Source organism: Microtus oregoni, unplaced genomic scaffold (assembly GCF_018167655.1).
Source record: "Microtus oregoni isolate MIOR12 unplaced genomic scaffold, Mior012 000004F_ref0000308, whole genome shotgun sequence".
NCBI classification, from domain to species: Eukaryota; Metazoa; Chordata; class Mammalia; order Rodentia; family Cricetidae; genus Microtus; species Microtus oregoni.
The window spans coordinates 40,793,020-40,811,112 of NW_024543063.1; the positions used below are offsets into that span (position 1 = coordinate 40,793,020).

General features: G+C 38.5%; 1 protein-coding gene across 4 annotated transcripts in view; it reads right to left on the reverse strand.

Annotated features, from left to right (window-relative positions):
* The window catches only part of Cntnap4 (contactin associated protein family member 4), a 298,486-nt gene that overhangs the window by 52,293 nt on the left and 228,100 nt on the right, over positions 1–18,093 (reverse strand). For all 4 annotated transcript variants that reach the window (XM_041650847.1, XM_041650845.1, XM_041650846.1 and 1 more), the window contains exons 14-15: positions 13,612–13,768; positions 9,745–9,872 (exon numbers count right to left, since the gene is read on the reverse strand). In XM_041650847.1, the coding sequence (XP_041506781.1) occupies positions 9,745–9,872; positions 13,612–13,768 (285 nt within the window). The remainder of the gene's footprint in view (positions 1–9,744; positions 9,873–13,611; positions 13,769–18,093) is intronic.

Consider the following 18,093-nt stretch of genomic DNA (forward strand, 5'->3'; position numbering starts at 1 on the left):
ATGTCCCTATCTGAATCACTGCTCTGATTTCCTCTTGCTTTGAGACTCTATCAAAGATACACACAAGCCTTGTTTCCTTAGTCTCTTCAGTCCTGTATTTATTTGAATGTTGCCTTCTTAATGGTCCTTTAACAATCTTCTTGCCAAAAAAAATACTAAATAAATAAATAAAAATAAAAAATAAAAAAAAAAGCCGGGCGGTGGTGGCGCACGCCTTTAATCCCAGCACTTGGGAGTCAGAGGCAGGTGGATCTCTGTGAGTTCGAGACCAGCCTGGTCTACAAGAGCTAGTTCCAGGACAGGCTCCAAAACCACAGAGAAACCCTGTCTCGAAAAACCACAAAAAAAAAAAAAAAAAAAAACCAATCTTCTTGCTTAAAATTCCCTCTATTTTTCATTAATTATACCTTTGTTTTTTTCACAGCTTCTGTTAGCACCTATCATAACATATACTTTCCTGGATTATTGGATTCTGTTTCCATGAAAATGTAAATACCAAGAACACATCATAAGCATATTCTATTTCTCTCTCTTTCCCTCTCTCTCTCCCCCATAATCCCGTAGAATAATGTATACTATTAATCAATACCTACCAAAAATTATACACTTTCCCTTGTCAGTGTAGCCACTGAATAGCTTAGAATAATTCCTACTGTTTAAATTTTAAGTATTCTAAGAAATACATTCAATTTTTCATTAAATAAATGGAAATAATGCATGGGATAAAGAAAAGGAGAGGAGAGGGAGAATAAAAGATAGAGCATGATAAGATGACAATGTTAAGAAAATAGGGAAAAGAAAAAAAGGAAGGAAGGAAGAAGGAAGGAAGGAAGGGAGGAAGGAAGGAAGGAAGGAAGGGAGGAAGGAAGGGAAGTCCAGCAACATAAGATGAACAATTCGCATTGAAATAAGAATTTATTGAGGATGGGGGATTATCAGATGTAGAGAAGGTATGAAAAATATATTATCTTATTATGTGTTGAAATGGAATTAATCTCTGCATTTTTAGTGACTCGGAGGTAGACTGCCAAATGGAAGGAGAGTCTGTCAAATAGAGGAGAAATTAACCAAATAGCTAGTCAATACCTTTTTTCCAGTCTGAGCATCTAACTTCTGCAAAGTTATCTATTGAATCCCGTGAATTGATTATTTAATGCATTCTTGGCAGCTGTGTTTTCTCAGTCAACTATACTAGTCAATGTGGACAAAATGAATTTCACAAATTTCTTAGGATAAAAAATTCTCAACAACCTTTCCTAAGTTGATAGATTTCGTGGGTATTTTTCCTATAAAACCCCAACATAACTGAGAAGAAACATGTTTAATAAAATGGATTGAAAGACTCAATGTCAAAGAAGTAACTGAAAACAAAAATTTAGAAGATTTGCAAAAACTCTTTAAAACACAGGATATATAAGACTTTTAGAACATCTTATCTGTTTCACAAAAAAAATATCAAATATATAACACTTGCATGCATTTTTATTAAATAAAGGTCTTTAAATATAGTTATCCCTTTAAGCAATCACCAAAAAAAAGCAGTATCCTCTAAAGTGGAAAGTTTTGTTTGATCCCAAATTTTTCCGAAGCTTTCAAGGAAGCAAAAAACAAAAACAAAAACAACCAACAAACAAACAACTGTCCACCAATTTCTGAGCAGGAAAAGAAAATATATCCAGCCTAGAAGGTGTTTTGTTATTTTGTAAGTGTCAAGGCAACAGATCGTCTTCTCAAATTTAAAGGAACTCTGAGAATAAAGCCCATGGGAGCCTTGCAGAAACAGAACCTGCTCCACAATAAACTAGTCAGCTCGAAAGCTAGATATGCAGCTACGGAAAACATGATGGCTGCATCCTTTAGTGCAGACCGAGTACAATGAGGTGAGCAGTCTGGTAGAGGTAAAAAACCATGGCTCCAAAATGCTAGCTGTTCCCAAAGGAATGAACCCTATAGGGATATGCTAGGATTTATCGATTCTGCTCTTGGATATAAGATTAAGAGAAATGAAAAACTTTGTCCACAACTAAAAGTGATTATAGGAATTTAGTCACACTATTTAAAAGGAACAATGTAGCCATGTCAAGTGTTCACCAAACAATGAATGGATACATGGAATCTTTCTATCTACTCCTTTGATATCTTGACTGAGGAGCCATTAAAGGACAAGTAAGAAACACTACACTAGGGAAATTCCAGGAATCCACAAGGATGACTCCAGCTAAGACTCTAAGCAACAGGGGAGAGGACGCCTAAACTGGCCTTCCCCTGTAATCAGATGGATGACTACCTTAATAGTCATCAAAGAACCTTCAACCAGCCACTGATGGAAGCAGATACAGAGGTCAACAGTGAAGCACTGGGCTGACCTACTAGAGACCAGTCCAAGAGAGGGAAGAACAATAATATGAGCAAAGGGGTCAAGACCATGATGGTGATGCCCACAGAAACAGCTGACGTGAGCTAGTGAGAGCTCACTGACTCTGGACTGATAGCAGGGAAACCTGCATAGGGACAAAGTAGGCCCACTGAATGTGGGGGACAGTTGTGAGGCTTGGGCAGTCTGTGGGGCCACTGGCAATGGGAGCAGGATTTATCCCTAGTGCTTGAACTGGCATCTAGGAGCACATTCTTTCTGAAGGGATACCTTGCTCAGCCTAGATATAGGGGGGAGGGCCTTGGTCTTGCCTGGAAGTGAAGTGTCAGACATTGTTGACTCCCCGTGGGCAGGGTTACCCTTTCTGAGGAGTGGGTGGGTGTTGGGTAGAGAGAAGGGTAGAGCAGGAGGGGGTAAGGGAGTGGGAACAGGGATAGCTATGTAAAATGAGAAAAGATTCTATTAAAAATTCTTAATAAAAAATAAATAATTCTTATAAGAAAAAAGAAATACTATTTGGCCATAAAAATGAGATATTGGTATATGCTTCAACACAGATAAATTTTGGAATATTGTGAAAATATCCAGCCACAGAACCATATACATCGGTTATTTTAATATATATGAAATAGACAGACTAAGCAAGTCTGTGGAGATTATTTTTAATGAGTTGCATATGTCTGAGGGAGATTGTTTTTAACTAGTTGTGTATGTTTGAGGGAGATTGCTTTTAACTAGTTGCATATGTCTGAGGTGAGAACAAAAGGGAAGTAGACATAGGTTTAATTTGCAGATGATACACAGGGTTCTCACGCTAGCCGTGAAATGGCTGCTCCTTTCTGTAGAACACACTAGAATGAATAAGCACCCTAAACATGGTTCGATGGTGCGTATTAAAAAAGTGCACTGGGAGGGGGGCATGTGAGTTACATCTCAGTTAAGTTGTTGCCAAGAGAATGAGAACATTTAAAGGCTAAATTTGCTGTGTTTGTGACAAATCCTAAGGTGACAATTATCCCAAAGCATGTGCAGAATTATCAAAGACAGCACTCACGAGTCCTAGAGGGAAAATAAAGGAAAACAACAGCTACTTGACAACAAAACCCAAGCAGAAATAAATCAAAATAAAAAACATTCCAGAATAGAGCCGCTTTAATGATAGGACAATGAGATAATGCTTAAATATAAGCATTGCTACAAGAATAGCAGAGCTAGCAAAACTGGTTAGTAATGATTTTTGTTTTCTAAACAAAAACAAAGAAATATAGGCCATAAACCATTTTTTTCCTCCAAGCAGTAGAACATATTTCTGTTTAAAATGAACACATTTCTGAAAGAGTGTACTTTAAGGCTGTGGGTGGCTGTGCAAAATTAAGCCGGTCAACATTCCAGCATGAATGGGAAGGGACACATGAGCTCTACCACTAGCTGAGGAGCTATGGAATGCTGGTGGCTGCTAGAGGAGAGGGAGTCAGTTTTCTTTAGGGGTAGATTGTCTATGATCAAGAGGAAGTCACACACCTGTGTGAAAAGGGGCAGCACTAATGGATCCAGCGGATTGTATTTTTTCACAAATAGGGGGACATGAATTTGGAAGGAGAATGGGGGGGGCATCCAGAAGTTGGCAAATATAAGGGGTGATGTTATCAAATTATGTTGCATGCATGTATGACATTCTCAAAGAATTAATGGAACTGTAAGTAGTGGATTTTGACTGTATAGAGAGTGGATGTGGGCGCAAAGTCCCGTCCTTAACTCAGGAGCTATTGGTAGTTGATAGCTGCCAGGAGAGAGAGTCAGTTGTCCTTGAGGGTGTGGTTCCTGGTCACTCCTTCAGGATCCAGTGAATGGCCAAACACTCAAGAGGATAATGAGAAGAACAAATAGGCCTTGATGGTTTTTAAAAGATGAGGACACAATGTTGGGTGGGTAGGGAATGGGGATAGGTCTGGGAAGGGTCGGGGGAGGGTGCATATGACCAAATTACAATGTATGAACTGCTCAGAGGACTAATATAAGGATCTTAAAATATAGCTAAACTTAGAACTAAATTCATGTTCTTATCTGAGAGCAGTTTGACAGCCACAGTCAGGCACATTACAAGCAAATATCTCAAGAATAACCAGATGTCCTTTGTGTTGTGAATAACTTTAAAAATGAGTCAGACTTCCTGTGTCTACCAAACTACTTCCACCAAATATACACATATGCTTACGATCAACTTGTTTCTTACCAATAATTGCAAACCATGGATAGATTTTTTTAGATGTGTATGATGGATCTCTCTCACTCTCCTACAAACTGCTATTTATTATCTTTCATGTCATAGGCAAATGCTAGGTACCAGAAACAGAAAAATAAATGAGCAATGGACCACACTCTTAAGGGATCAAATCTAATCAAAAACTGTATGAGAAATAAATCTTTGTAATTTACTCGGCATTTGTCTCAACCAAGGGCAGAAGGTCTGTGCTCTCAAGAGATCTAAGAGGAAGGCTTCATTGAAGAAAGATTTTTATCTGAATGTTTGGTGAGAAGTGGAGAATTTTGCATGAAAATGCAAACTAGGGAGAAAGCCAGGAGCTGGACTGCGTTGAGGTCTAAGCAGGTTCTTTGTGATAGAGGACTCACAAAGCAGCCGAACAGCCCCATGATGTCTTTGTGTGGTGTGTCCAAAACCACTTAACTTTGTCCATCATACCTGGATTTCTTTATGTCTCTGTAAAATTTAAAAGGAGTTCTGAAGATATTTCAAAGAGCATTTGGGCTTTAGGTCAGTACCACTTCAGACCTCAGCCAACTGCTAGCTTCTAGCTGGGATTCTCAAGCCATCTTGAAAAACCACTTTCTTTCTTTTAGTTTTTTCCTTCTGGCCCCAATCCATCATGGACTGATGCTTTTGTATGACTACAATAAAAATAAATTGCTAGAAAAACAGAATCAGAAAAACAACAGCACAAAAAACCCCTACTACCTCTAGTCCATTTTTTATTACTGCTATGTTCAACAGACATAAATTTCTCTCTCCAGTTGGCATAAATCATCCTAAAAGCACACTCTACATCCTGTATCAACCTCATCATTGACTGGGACTTGGAATTGCCAGATGAGATCCAGCCTATGAAACACACTGGCCTAGCCCATACTAAACAGGTCTATAGGTTGGAAGCTTCCAGGAAAATGCTAGACAAAGATCTACCCACCCCCACATCTCCTGAATAAGAACCTATATGAATAACTGGTCTTAATATATTCTGATGTGGAGGGAAGTTTTGTCTAGAGACTGTTCAAAAGTATGACAAATTCGAAGACATCCCTCAGCTCCTGGTAGGCCAAGGAGACATAAAAACACACAGGTGAACAACATTCCTCAGCTCCCTGCCAACTGGTAAGCTTGGGTCTTTCTCTTTCATTATTTCCTTTGGTCCTTTTGTGTCTGAAGTAAAAGAAAGCTAGGTGAATCCTCAGCAAGACTTTAGAACTCAGGACTGAGGTGAAGGTTTAGTGGGTAAAGTCCTTACCATGCAAGTGTGAGTTCAGATGCCCAGAATGCATGTGAATCTGGATGTGATAGCATGCAACTGTAACTATCAGAATCTCTAAACACACAGGAACACACACACACACACACACACACACACACACACACATACACACACACACACACTCCCTTTGCTAAAGATTCTAGAACCCTCTTAGAGAACCTAAGAGTCACCATGATGCTAAAATCTTTATCCTTTGATGAGCTTGGTATTTGAGGTATGATTTACTGACTCTGTCCTCTACTGCACCTTACAAAGTCAGTCATACCTTGCATACACCATTGAAACAGTATTCCCTGTCTTAGGATAATTTTAGATAGAAATAGAGAACTTTCAGACATAATTCTCTCTATATTGGCTCTATTAATAGTCCCCTGAAGCTGGAAATAACCAAACACTGCATGAACCAGTGAGTGGGTCCACAGCCCATTTACTATAAGGCAGCCACATGACAACTGCTGATTCACTAAACAAGGGTGAACTCTGGGTACCCACAACCACACGGATAAACCAAGCACAATATGCAAAGATAGAGAACCCAGATGAAAAAGGAAACAGCTTTAAACGAATCCATTGTTAAAGGGTCTTGGAAAAGTCAAAACTATAGTACTAGGAAAGGAAGACTTTTTGTAAGGGTTTCTGGGTGATAGGAATTTTAGCAGCGTGTGAGAGGGAACTATTATCAGGTGGAGAAAATAGTATCTGCTTTGAATATGAGGATTTTTCCCCCTAAGGGACTCTACTTGTTCCCACCAGGTTAGCTTGTGTTGTTATCAGAAGAAGACTGAACCAGGGAGATGGCTCAGCAGGTGAAAGCCCTTCCACACAACCGTTCCCATCTGCGTTTGATCCCTGGACCACATGTGAGAAAAGCTATGAGGATGTTTTTGTAGCTTCCTGCTTTTGCTAAAATTCATAAGCTTTTTTTACATTATCTAAGTGATTCTTTAACATATGTCACACACATAAAAATATACAAAAATAAACAAACAAAAACAATGAATCAGTTAACCACCTAAGAGTATGACATACTGTTGCTTAATCTAAAAGCTGGGTCATTAAAGAACAACATAAATAAGCACGTGAAGGATCAAAGTTTAGCATCATGGTAATTAAGGATGATAGTTTTTGCTGGCATTATTTCTCTGCCACAAAATCAGTTTGTCCATACTTGGCCACCATGCTTTTAAGAAAAGCTCCTTACAATTTCTACATATGACTTCTGCTGTCAACAATAATGTTATCAGTGACATGGACTCCAGATCCTCCTGTGGAAGAAATGGAAAGGATCTGAAAGATGAGACGTCATTGACTAATTAGGGTAAGTCTCATCGCTAGTAGCCACAGAGCTCCCGCTCATTATTACCTTACACTTCTATCTCTCTTACACAAAACGGCTGGAGTTAAAGTTTCCAGCATCTCTACTTGTACCTGTAGATACATTTCTGGGAGAAAAATTTCAGTCTGTTTTCTTGTGTTTATACTTCTATGCTTGTCTGTTCAAAAGCCATTAGAAATCAGATCTCAATGAATGACAAAACCAGTTTTAGTCAAACTGAAAAGTCATAGGTCATCTGCAAACACCTAATTTTGACTCTCCATTCAGATCGTATGGGATTTGCTTCCCTAACTGACTGCCTTCTTTTCTATGCTTTATGGTAGCTACTTCGTGCCTGGCTTGAGCCCTCCCTTTTCCATTTTCCCTGTTATTACATCAAAGCTCATATTATTGGTCACTAGGTTTATAGTTCACCTTGTGTTTTCACTAGATCATGAGATTTTAATTATTTTAAACCTTAAGTTATCCAAAGCCCACTTCTAATACTGATGTAAAGTTGTATCCTTCCTCTGCTTACAAAATCCTCTTTTATAGGGACCTATATCTGTGGGCAGCATTTCTACCCAGTATACCTCACTTGGAACTTGGCTGGAACACCACAACTTTAAGTGTACAGATTTCCACATAGTGAAGAGGAGTGAGATTGTTCTGCCACCATTGCTCTTCCAATAGGAACATTTTTACAAAGGACTTCATGTGGAAACTCGTCCTTGGGCTCTGCTACAGTGTGAGTATGAAGTGTCTTCTCCAGAGGCCTGGGTTGGAGGATTCATACTCTGCAAGCAACAAAAATTAATTTGCTGTGCATGCACACATTTGCGTGTGCGCAAACACACACACACACACACACACACACACACACACACACAAGGGCCCATGCAGATGCATGCACACAAAACACTCACATTCAATAAACTCTTTTTTAAAATAAAATCTTTCTTTGAAAGAAAGAAAGGAAGGATCAAAGAAAGACAAAAGAAAGAAAGAGAGGGAGGGAGGGAAGGAAGGAAGGAGGAAAGTCTAAGGGAAGAAGCCCACCTGATTCCCAGAAACTGTGGCATGGTACATGTAGTAAGAAAGGAAGCCTGGCTGGTTGCTGTAGCATTTTGATCTAAGCATGCAGTGACAGGGCAGGTGATCTACAGAAGCACTTCTCTGTCGCCACAAAATATCGTTGTACTCTCTGGATGCATGCTGACTTTACGACCTCATCTCTCTGCTCATAATTTTTTCCCTCCAGGAAACATCCTTATGTAGGCTTCATATGAGTGTGGGATGGAGGCAGGGGTAAGGCTGATGAACGCCAGAAATGGTGGCTAGAATAGCAGCTTTATAGAATGCATATGTAATGTTTATGGGCCAGGAACATCTTTGCCTTTTTAACTAAGCAACTTTGCTACGCATCTCTCTTCATCAACCGAATGTCACATCTTTCCTTCTTATGTGGAACTCCCGCAATAAAATTGTATTTTAGGGTGCACATTTAATGCAAACAAATATTTTTTTTCTATTTCCATTTTAATTTCTGCAACTACTAAAAACATCCATAATGAATGCATCTACCTCTGCGATAACTGATTTTGAAGAGGAAGTGGTTCAGACTTTGTTGACTCCCCATGGGTGGCCTTATCCTCTCTGAGGAGTGGATGGGGATGGGGAGAAGGTTGGGGGAGCTGCAGGAGGAGAGGGAGGAGGAACTGGGATTGGTATGTAAAGTAAGAAGATTGTTTTAAAATTCAAAAAAATCTCTGTTCTTTTCATTTCCTGATGAAAAACAAATATTTAGGTATGTGGGGGGACATGCACTCTGTGTACATACATGTGTATGTATATGTGTGAGATTAACTACTTCTAAATTTCAATATCCTACTTTAGAATGGTAACACTTTGAATATGCAAAGTGGAAGTCCAATTTTTGAAAGTCAATTCACAAACATATAAACTGAAAAAGAATAGAGATTAAAGGTTGAAATATACATTTGATTAAACTGACATCTGCTTCAATTGATGTTCTTATCCTACCCCAGGCTTACCAGTAGGAAGTACACATGAATTTCTAACCATTTTGATGGCACTGATTCTTTTTCAGCAAATACAGATATGGAGAAATGCAGAAACGCTGGAATGCATCTATGGACAAATCAGTTGGGCAGCCAATGATTTCTTTACCTTTCCCAAGGCAAAGATGGGTGGTGGGAGGAGACTTGTGGCCAAGCCTCATGATCTGAGTTGATTCCTTGGTACTCACATGTTGGTAGGTGAGAACAGATTCTCTCAAGTTACCTTCTGACCTCTACATACACTTTGCAGCCCATGTCCCTCCCTCCACCCTACACATATCCGTATGCATACAATAAACGTCATTAACAATTCACTACATCTCGTGGGATTTCTTGACAGAGTTCTGGTTCAATTACCCTGTGATAGACACACACTGCTTAAGCAAACAGACTTTCTTCTGGTTAAGTTCACACATTGGGACCACTTACTGTCTCCCCGGCAGAGCAGAGGTCCCAGTTTATAGGCAGCTTCTGAATGGGGACGTCCTGTGTCCGTAATCACTATCTTAGTGACCGGCAGATGTTCTTTATAGGAGAGGAATCCAGTGTCATTGGTCCTAAAAATAAACAGGAGCAGCAACGAAATCCTTCAATTATGATGATGAGCGGAATTCTAAATTAAGCCATGATTTTCCTGGCACTTCTAAATGAAGACCTTCCTGCTAAGTTTGGACAGTGACAAAATAAAATCCAATCACTCATCTTAGCATATGAAACATGGTGAGATGTTAGCTAGTCTCTCTTGTAGACATTAAAGTCTAGACTACAAAATATAACGTAGGTTAAGATTAGAATACAATGACTTTTTGGGTGGAGACCTTCCTCCTGGCTCACCGGCCCTCTCTCATTCTAGGGGGTGCTCATCCATGGGCTAGTGGTAGATTCTAGGTCAGGGGTAGTCATTGTCTTCATTGTGTACCCACTACCGAGTTCACCAGGATCTCATGAAGAGATCCAAACTCATGGACACACAGATGGCCCTGGTTAAACTCAGCAGTCATGAAATAAAATGAAAGGACAGGAATGTGGAGAAAGGGCTTCCTTGTGAGGAGAGGGGTTGACAGGAGGAAGCAGGGAGAACAATCAGAATGCAGACAAGGCATGTAAGAAAGCTCAAAGAAGGAATTTAGTTAAAAATAAATAAATAAGGTGTCCATATCACTATTTCTAAAGCAGACAAAAGTTTAGAACAGTGGCTCTATTTTTTAATCAGGTGGAAAGTTTTTAATCATTTTGGTGAAATGGCTAATTTTCTGACTCTTGGCGTGCTGATTTTTAGGCAAAGTTGCTTAGTATTCGTTCATTTTTTCCTCTTATGATTTATTTACACTTTGCTTTGTTTTTGCTGTTGTTGTCTTGTACTTATTGATCAACTCCACATTCCTCTATAGTCAACCCTTTCTTCTCTATTCATTTTTCAGATAAAACTTTGTTCACTGAATTTTACTATTTCCTTAAATGGCTTATAAAATGCACCCATGACTTTTGCAGTCTACTTATATTTTATACTATATAACAATGTGTAGTATCAGAAGCTTTCCATGAGATTGTTTAACAGTCCTATATGCACAGAAATACACACACAAACTTTTTGTGATGTTAGGGCAATCTACTTTAACTGTATATTGTAAACTTTGCGATGTAACTAAACAGAGAAATTTACTTCTGTATTTAAGGAACATCGGAAAATTTATAATTTCTAGTGCTCTTCATTTCTTGCTAAATTTTCCTAAGAAAACTTCCTGAGTTTTCTTCCTAATGTTATTTCCTTTTATCCCAGAAAATTTGTTACAATTATTTTCATTTCCGGTGTTAATTTGCCATTCTAAATGTGCACTCGGTCTTTTAGTGTAGCTCACTTTTATTTACATTAAATTCCCTCTTCACTCACTGTGGATATTTTTACCTTTAGATTTTCAAATATGTTGATAATGTTAGCCTTAAAGATTTCAGCTACAAATTTTAGAAGGTGGCCAAGACTTTGTTTACAACAACCTCACTCAACGTCTTGATTTTATCTGGATGTGTACTTTGTTGAAATATCCAGGAATGTGATAGTGTTCTCGATAATGTAGGTGGATGAGTCAAGAAATACTCGATTTTTATTTTGTTCCTTCCACATTTTATTTTTTCTCATGGGTATCTAAGTAGAAGCCTATGATTTCTGCCTTCCCAGGGTTCTCTACGGCCACCTCACTCTGGATTTTCAGTCTTCCCTCTCAATTTGAGGACCATGGTCTTTGCAGTAAAGATGTGAACTTTTGATACTCTTGCCCTAAACTAAAGGATTTTCAAAGCAAATATCAGAGACTTAACAGCCCAGATCTTTTACTCCTCCAACAGTAACTGGGAATGGCCTGTTGCTTGCTCAGTTTTCTGTCTGTGGCTCTCCCCTTGGCCCTAGAAGCCAAGCTCTCCCCAATTCACATGCCCTTTGAAAGGTTGAGGATCCAGCACAGGAGCTATGCAGCAGACTCGTTAAAAACAGCCTTCTTGTTTCTAGAAATTACCCTGTCCTTCAACTCCCAGTCACTCTGAACAACCCCAAATCTGCCTCCTAATACATTTATAAAAATAAAAATAATACAGAATTTCCTTGGAGTTTAGGCTCCTAATGGCAAGACACAGCTGGTGCTTTGAAGGAAATGAAATTTAAATCTAGGTCCCATTCTCCCTGGTTCTTTTATTTCAACCAATGCTGGAAGCCCCTATTGAAGTCTGATTCTACCACTCTCCCTTACACACACACACACACACACACACACACTAAGATTTATCATTTGTTTTAATTCTATGTAATAAGTATTTGTTTTGATGTATGAAAGCCCACCACAAGTGTACCTGGTGCCCTTGGGAGCCAGAAGACAGCATTGCATCCACGGCACTAGAGTTAGTTATTAACTACCAGGTAGACACTTGGAACTGAACTTAGATGGTCTGCAAGAGCAGCAACTGTTCTTAACTCAAATATTTATTTATTACATTTATTATTATTATTATCATTACAACATTCATCTATTTAAACTCTGTTTAAGAAATGCATGCCTTGGCATGTGTGTGAAAGTCAAGGACAGCTTGCAGCAATTGCTTCTCTCCTACCTCCTCGTGAGTCACAAGGACTGAAGTCAGGTCACCAGATTTAACTACAAGTGCCCTTATCTGTTGAGTCCTCTCTGCAGAGCACCAGAAACTTATTTTTGTAATATTTTCCTGTGTCTGTAAAAACATAGTTGTGTGTGTGTGTGTGTATACATATAGACATATATGTTTATTCACCTATAAACTGAAAGGAATATGAGATGTTTTAAACTCTTTTTTTTTAAAAAAAAACTAGTTTTAATTAGTAATGTGTTGTGAAGACACTTAGGGGTTATCAGTGGTGTTTAGGTTAATTTTTTGTTGTTGTTCAGCAATATTAATAACATTTTACCCATTTACAATTACAGCTTTCAGTATGTGAACAATTTTCCTGAATATATTAAGAAAAACGGTTATTATTCAAAGGGAGTAAATATTTGTTCTTACAGAATTCCATACAATGTTTTTGATCATATTCACCCTTCCTCCATGTTCTGCCAGACCACCTCCTTCCTTAATGTAGAATTTGGGTGAGAGAAATGATACTCTTTTTTTTCTTTTTATTAAAAATTTCCACCTCCTCCCCTCCTCCCATTCCCCTTTTCCTCCCCCTACTCCCACTCCTCCACCCTCTCCAGTCCAAAAAGCAGTCTGGGTGAGAAATAATATTCTCCCTATAAAAATTCAATCAGAGCTCTATGATTCCTTATAGGTTCTGCTTAGAAAAATACTTTAGATTTTGAAATTCCTAAATGTCATAGATTTCATTTTGAAGATATTATCCATATAACATATTTTTTCTGGCATACTTTATCCTTTAAAAATATAAAAGAAATACATGCTAAAACAATTGCTCAGAACTATAATAATTCAAAATCTACAAATTCGTGCTTCTGAAGTTTGCAGCCTATGTTAATGAGATGTGCTTTGGTAATTGGTTACATAATACTGCAGAAATAGAAAGGGCTGTTATTTACACTGAAAGGATCTTTGGAGAATTGCAACTCTCATGTCACAGACACATTGGTTTTCTCATACAATAAAAATAAAATAAACAAAATATGTGGTTCACTGTTAAAATAGCTTCTGAAATCTTGCTGTCTGAACCTGTAGAATTGGAATGACTGTACCATGTATCATCCAAACATAGTTCTACCTAATTCTTTCCTTTGCATTCACCTAGCTGTATACCCTTGATATAATTGAAAGGGAAGTTACCATTCGCTCCTGTCCGCATCGCAGTTGCAGTGATATTGAGCATCGATGCAGTTGCCTTCCAAGCCACAGGTGCACTTCTGAGGCACAGGCAGGGAACCTCCCCAGTAGGTCTGTGTTTCATTGGTTCTTCCCACCCACCAGCTCCGAGGGCTTCCATCTGAAAGACAAGTGGCAGGGATGAATCATCTTCCTCCATCTTAGAGCATTGTTCCTTCTTCCTTAGTCATTAAAAGAAAGGTGGCCTTGAGGAGTCAGAGGGAGGAAAGGAGACAGAGACAGAGAGAGGGAAAGAGATGGAGACACACGGAGAGGGAGGAAGAGACAAAGACACAGACAGAAAGGGACTGATTCGGTGCAATTATGCCCTCAGTACTGTAACTGACAGCATTTGGGAAGAAAATCTTACAAAACACTTGAAGTCCCTTTTTTAAAATGCCAGTTTATAATCATTAAAAATCATTATGTACTCAGTCTTCATGAGTAAGTGTCCGTGCCTGCACAATTGAACATACATCCTATGCATGCAGGTGTCTAGAAGGGGTCATCAGAGCCTCTGAAACTGGAGCTGCAGTTCATTGTGAGCCACCTTATGTGGGTGGTAGGAACTGACTAGGTCTTCAATGTGTGCTCTTTGCTCTCCAACCCCTTATTGTCAGTTCTAGATAAACGATACATTGTTCTTTAAATAGAAACCATCAGTCCACATTTAATCACGAGAGAGAGTTCTCACAACTTTTTTTTTAAAAAAAATAATATTTAAAAGAAATTGGCATCAAAATATGAACTGTGGTAATTAATATAGTGAAATAAAATTGATTCTAAGTCACAAAACACCCATCTAAACATTCTGGAATGTTACAAAAAGGCACTGATTTGTCTCCATATATTTATTGGTTAAAATATACTAGCTGTTTATTAGACATCAGGCATGTAATAGCAATCCTTTGTCATGATTTAGTATTTATCTGGAAGTCTGTATTTTCTCTTCCATTTATTGGCTTGGCTATTTATTTGAAGACTAGAGAAATAATACTGAAAAATCTTCATGCCTGAAGCGAATATTACAGTTAAAAAAAAGTTTCCCCTAGCTAAACGCATCTCTTTCTACGATAAATGTTCAGCTACCAGCTTCTTCCCAGAGCCAAGACTAAACACAATGCCAAGGAATTCAAGCAAGGAGAAGACAGAACATTTAGCAGAGGATTTGGGGAAAGGGAGGTGAGGCATGCAGGCAATCCATCTCAGCTGAGAAAAAAAGTTCTAAGGAAAGGAATCATAGTGTCTGGAGACAGAGAACAAAAGAAGAACACAAGCAACCTCAAATCGCTCAGCTCCCCGCGAAGGAGCGGGCATTTTCCTCTTGACTTTCAAATCTTTATGTAGTCACCATCATTCCCACGGGGGCTCTGGAGCTTTTGCGCATTCATACGTTTCTCACTAATACAGCGCCTATTTTAACCTACTATTAAGTAGACCTTATGCGAATACTGACAGCTTCTCTCCCAGCATCAATACAAACACCCATCATGTTTAAGTGGAGAAAAAAGAAGGGGGGGGATTAGGAAGCTTGTGTTACGTGATGCTGTTAACCTCAATACTCTACTTCTAGCTTGATTAACTTACAACTCATCAACAGTTAAGCCTACTTGAAAATTTTTCTAGGAATATTAAGGCACACTGCTTAAAATACTTTATGTTCATAGGTTGAGGAAAATTAGATTGCTATCTTTAAAGAAACTAAATCATATTTTACAGTTATATTTCTGATCTTTACTATAGAAGATAAATTGCTCAATGCTTTGTATATTACATACATAATATACATATTACACACACACACACACACACACACACACACACACACACACACACACATATATATATATATATATATATATATATATATATATATATATATTGTGCTGAGTACCTGTATGCATATGGAGGTCAGAGAAATCTATGAGGCTTAGTGGCAATTCCCTTAGCCTACTGAATCATTTCACCAGCTTTTGCCAAATGTTTTAAAGTCATCAAATATGTTTGGGTTCATCCTCGACTTACTGACGAGTCACTAATTTAAATAAATGTATTCATGAATTTTTAAATATACAAGAAACATTTTTTAATTAAAATAAAATTGTGTGAGCAGATCAGGGTGAAACATGGCATCTCCCATAGAATTATTTTCATTGCTATTTCATAACTGTAATTCAGGTACTGTTTTGGATCATAATGCAAATATCTGGTATGTGACCATTGTGAAAGGGTTGTTTGACCACCAAAGGGGTGGTTACCCACAAGTTGAGAATTGCTGATCTAGAAGAAAAGCTTCCAAAGACACCTGTGAGGAAGTATATAGATTTGGTGAGCTTCTTGACTATGCTTAGCATGCATTTTCTCAGTTAGGTTAACTGATATGGAAAACCCACAACCATGAAGATGGGAGACATCATTTTCTGGGCTTAGTTCTTGGGCTCACACAGTGGAGGAAGCCAGCTGAGGGCCAGCATCCAGCATGTCTGCTGTCCATGGGGGGGGGGGGGGAGGGGTGATGCTCCCACCAGCTATTAGGACTCGCCATTACCATGACTGCACTCTCAAACTGTGAGCCAGAATAAACCCTTCCTTCCCCTAACTTGCTCTCCTCAGATTGTTTTATCATAGCAATAGGGGAAATAACTAACACGGGTAGTATAGTCTCAAGTTTGGCTGCAGCATCTTAGAAGGTTCTGCTGGTACTGAAGGTGTTGAAGATCCTCCTCCTTACTTTCCAACCTGTTTTTTTTATCACCTTGCAGATCCCATCTGTTGGTTTTCTTAGCATATGACTCATTTGTGCTTTCAGTGATTTTCTTCCCTTATGTGTAGTTTTCAGATTGATTGAGTTGAAGTTAATACATGGAAATTGTACCAATACTTTGTGAGCTAACTATCATAACTATCACTTTACCTAGGTACATGCATGTGTGTTTGTGTATGTACTGAACATATCTTTTCTCCTAGTAAATTTCAAGTACAAATTGTGATATTATTAACCATCTTTACCACACTGCTGTAAATTAAGAGCCTAGCTGTAACTCACCTTGTGGCCCCCTGCTCTAATTTCCCTCTTGTTTTTCAGTAGTTACTTTTCCATTCTCTGTTTCTATGAATGCAGCCTTTTCAGGTTCTATATACAATTAAGATGATGTAGTATTTGCACTCTTGTTTTTGGCTTGTTTCACTTTGCATAACGACTTCTACCTTCTCGGCGAGATTTCCAGGACCACTGCAGAGTTATTCAAGATAGCTAGAGCACACAAGCAGTCTAATTGTCCACTGAGGGTGGGTTGCACAAAGAAGATGGGTTATATACACAATGGAATATTATCCAGTTTAAAAAAAAACAAAAAAGCAAAAAGGAATCTTGCCATGTGTGATGAAGACAAACACACAGAGCATTATGCGATGTGAAATAGCATAAATATTAAAATATGAATAATATGCATATTTTCATTGTAATCACAAAGAATGGCAGAGAATGAACAGGGCTTGGTTCGTGTATGTCTCATCGTGTGTGCCAATCGAGCCGAATACTATCACATGCAGGCCTGTGCTGGCAGCACCTTGCTAGAAAAGTTATCTTCTTGATGAATTAGGGCTTATCCACCCCAGATTTGTGTCTGGTCAATGAGAGACCTAGAACAGGAAGCTAGCTCTCTCCTCATATCTAAATAACTCTTGTGATTTGCACTCAACAATCTGGCTCTTCTTCCTAGACAGAGTTGAATTGTCAGGGTATGATATTTGATTGAAACCAGCAAGATGGGGTTGAATGAATAAAAGACTAAAGGAGAACATTCTGGAAAAGAGGAAGAGGAGGTGGGAACTTGCATATTGTAGAGAAAAATAATCCTGCAGTAAGTAGCCAGAGAGTAAAGAGAAAAGAAGTTTAACTAGAAAAGGAAGATCCAGCCACCGGATGTCAATCCAGCTGTGCCATTGTTAGTGTGGATGTCCCGCATGCCGTTTGATAGTCACAGAAAGTATACTTCTCAAAAGTTTCCTCAACAGCCCATCTGGAATCGAAGCCCATGTTAGGCTAACAAACAAGAGTAAACAAGGTGGAGTAGATGTCTTAGAATCCTAATTTCCAAAGAAAAAATATATTCGAGTATATATAAAGCTCCATGTTAAAGGATGGCAAAAAGACTGCACAGCATGTGGCCTTTGAATCCAAGCAGAAAGTTTGTGTTGCATAAATGAGCAGGAAAAGACAGTCAACCTGTTTAAAGAGAAGATATCAGAGTGGAAGCAAAATTCATATATATATATATATATACACATATATACATATATATATACATACACATATGTACATATATGTGTATATATATGCATATATATATACCAGTTTCTCCTAGTTCCTCTCCCCCGAAGGGTTAAGTTCCCCCATGAAGATTTATGTATTAGATAATCTGAAGGCAAGACAAAATAATGAGA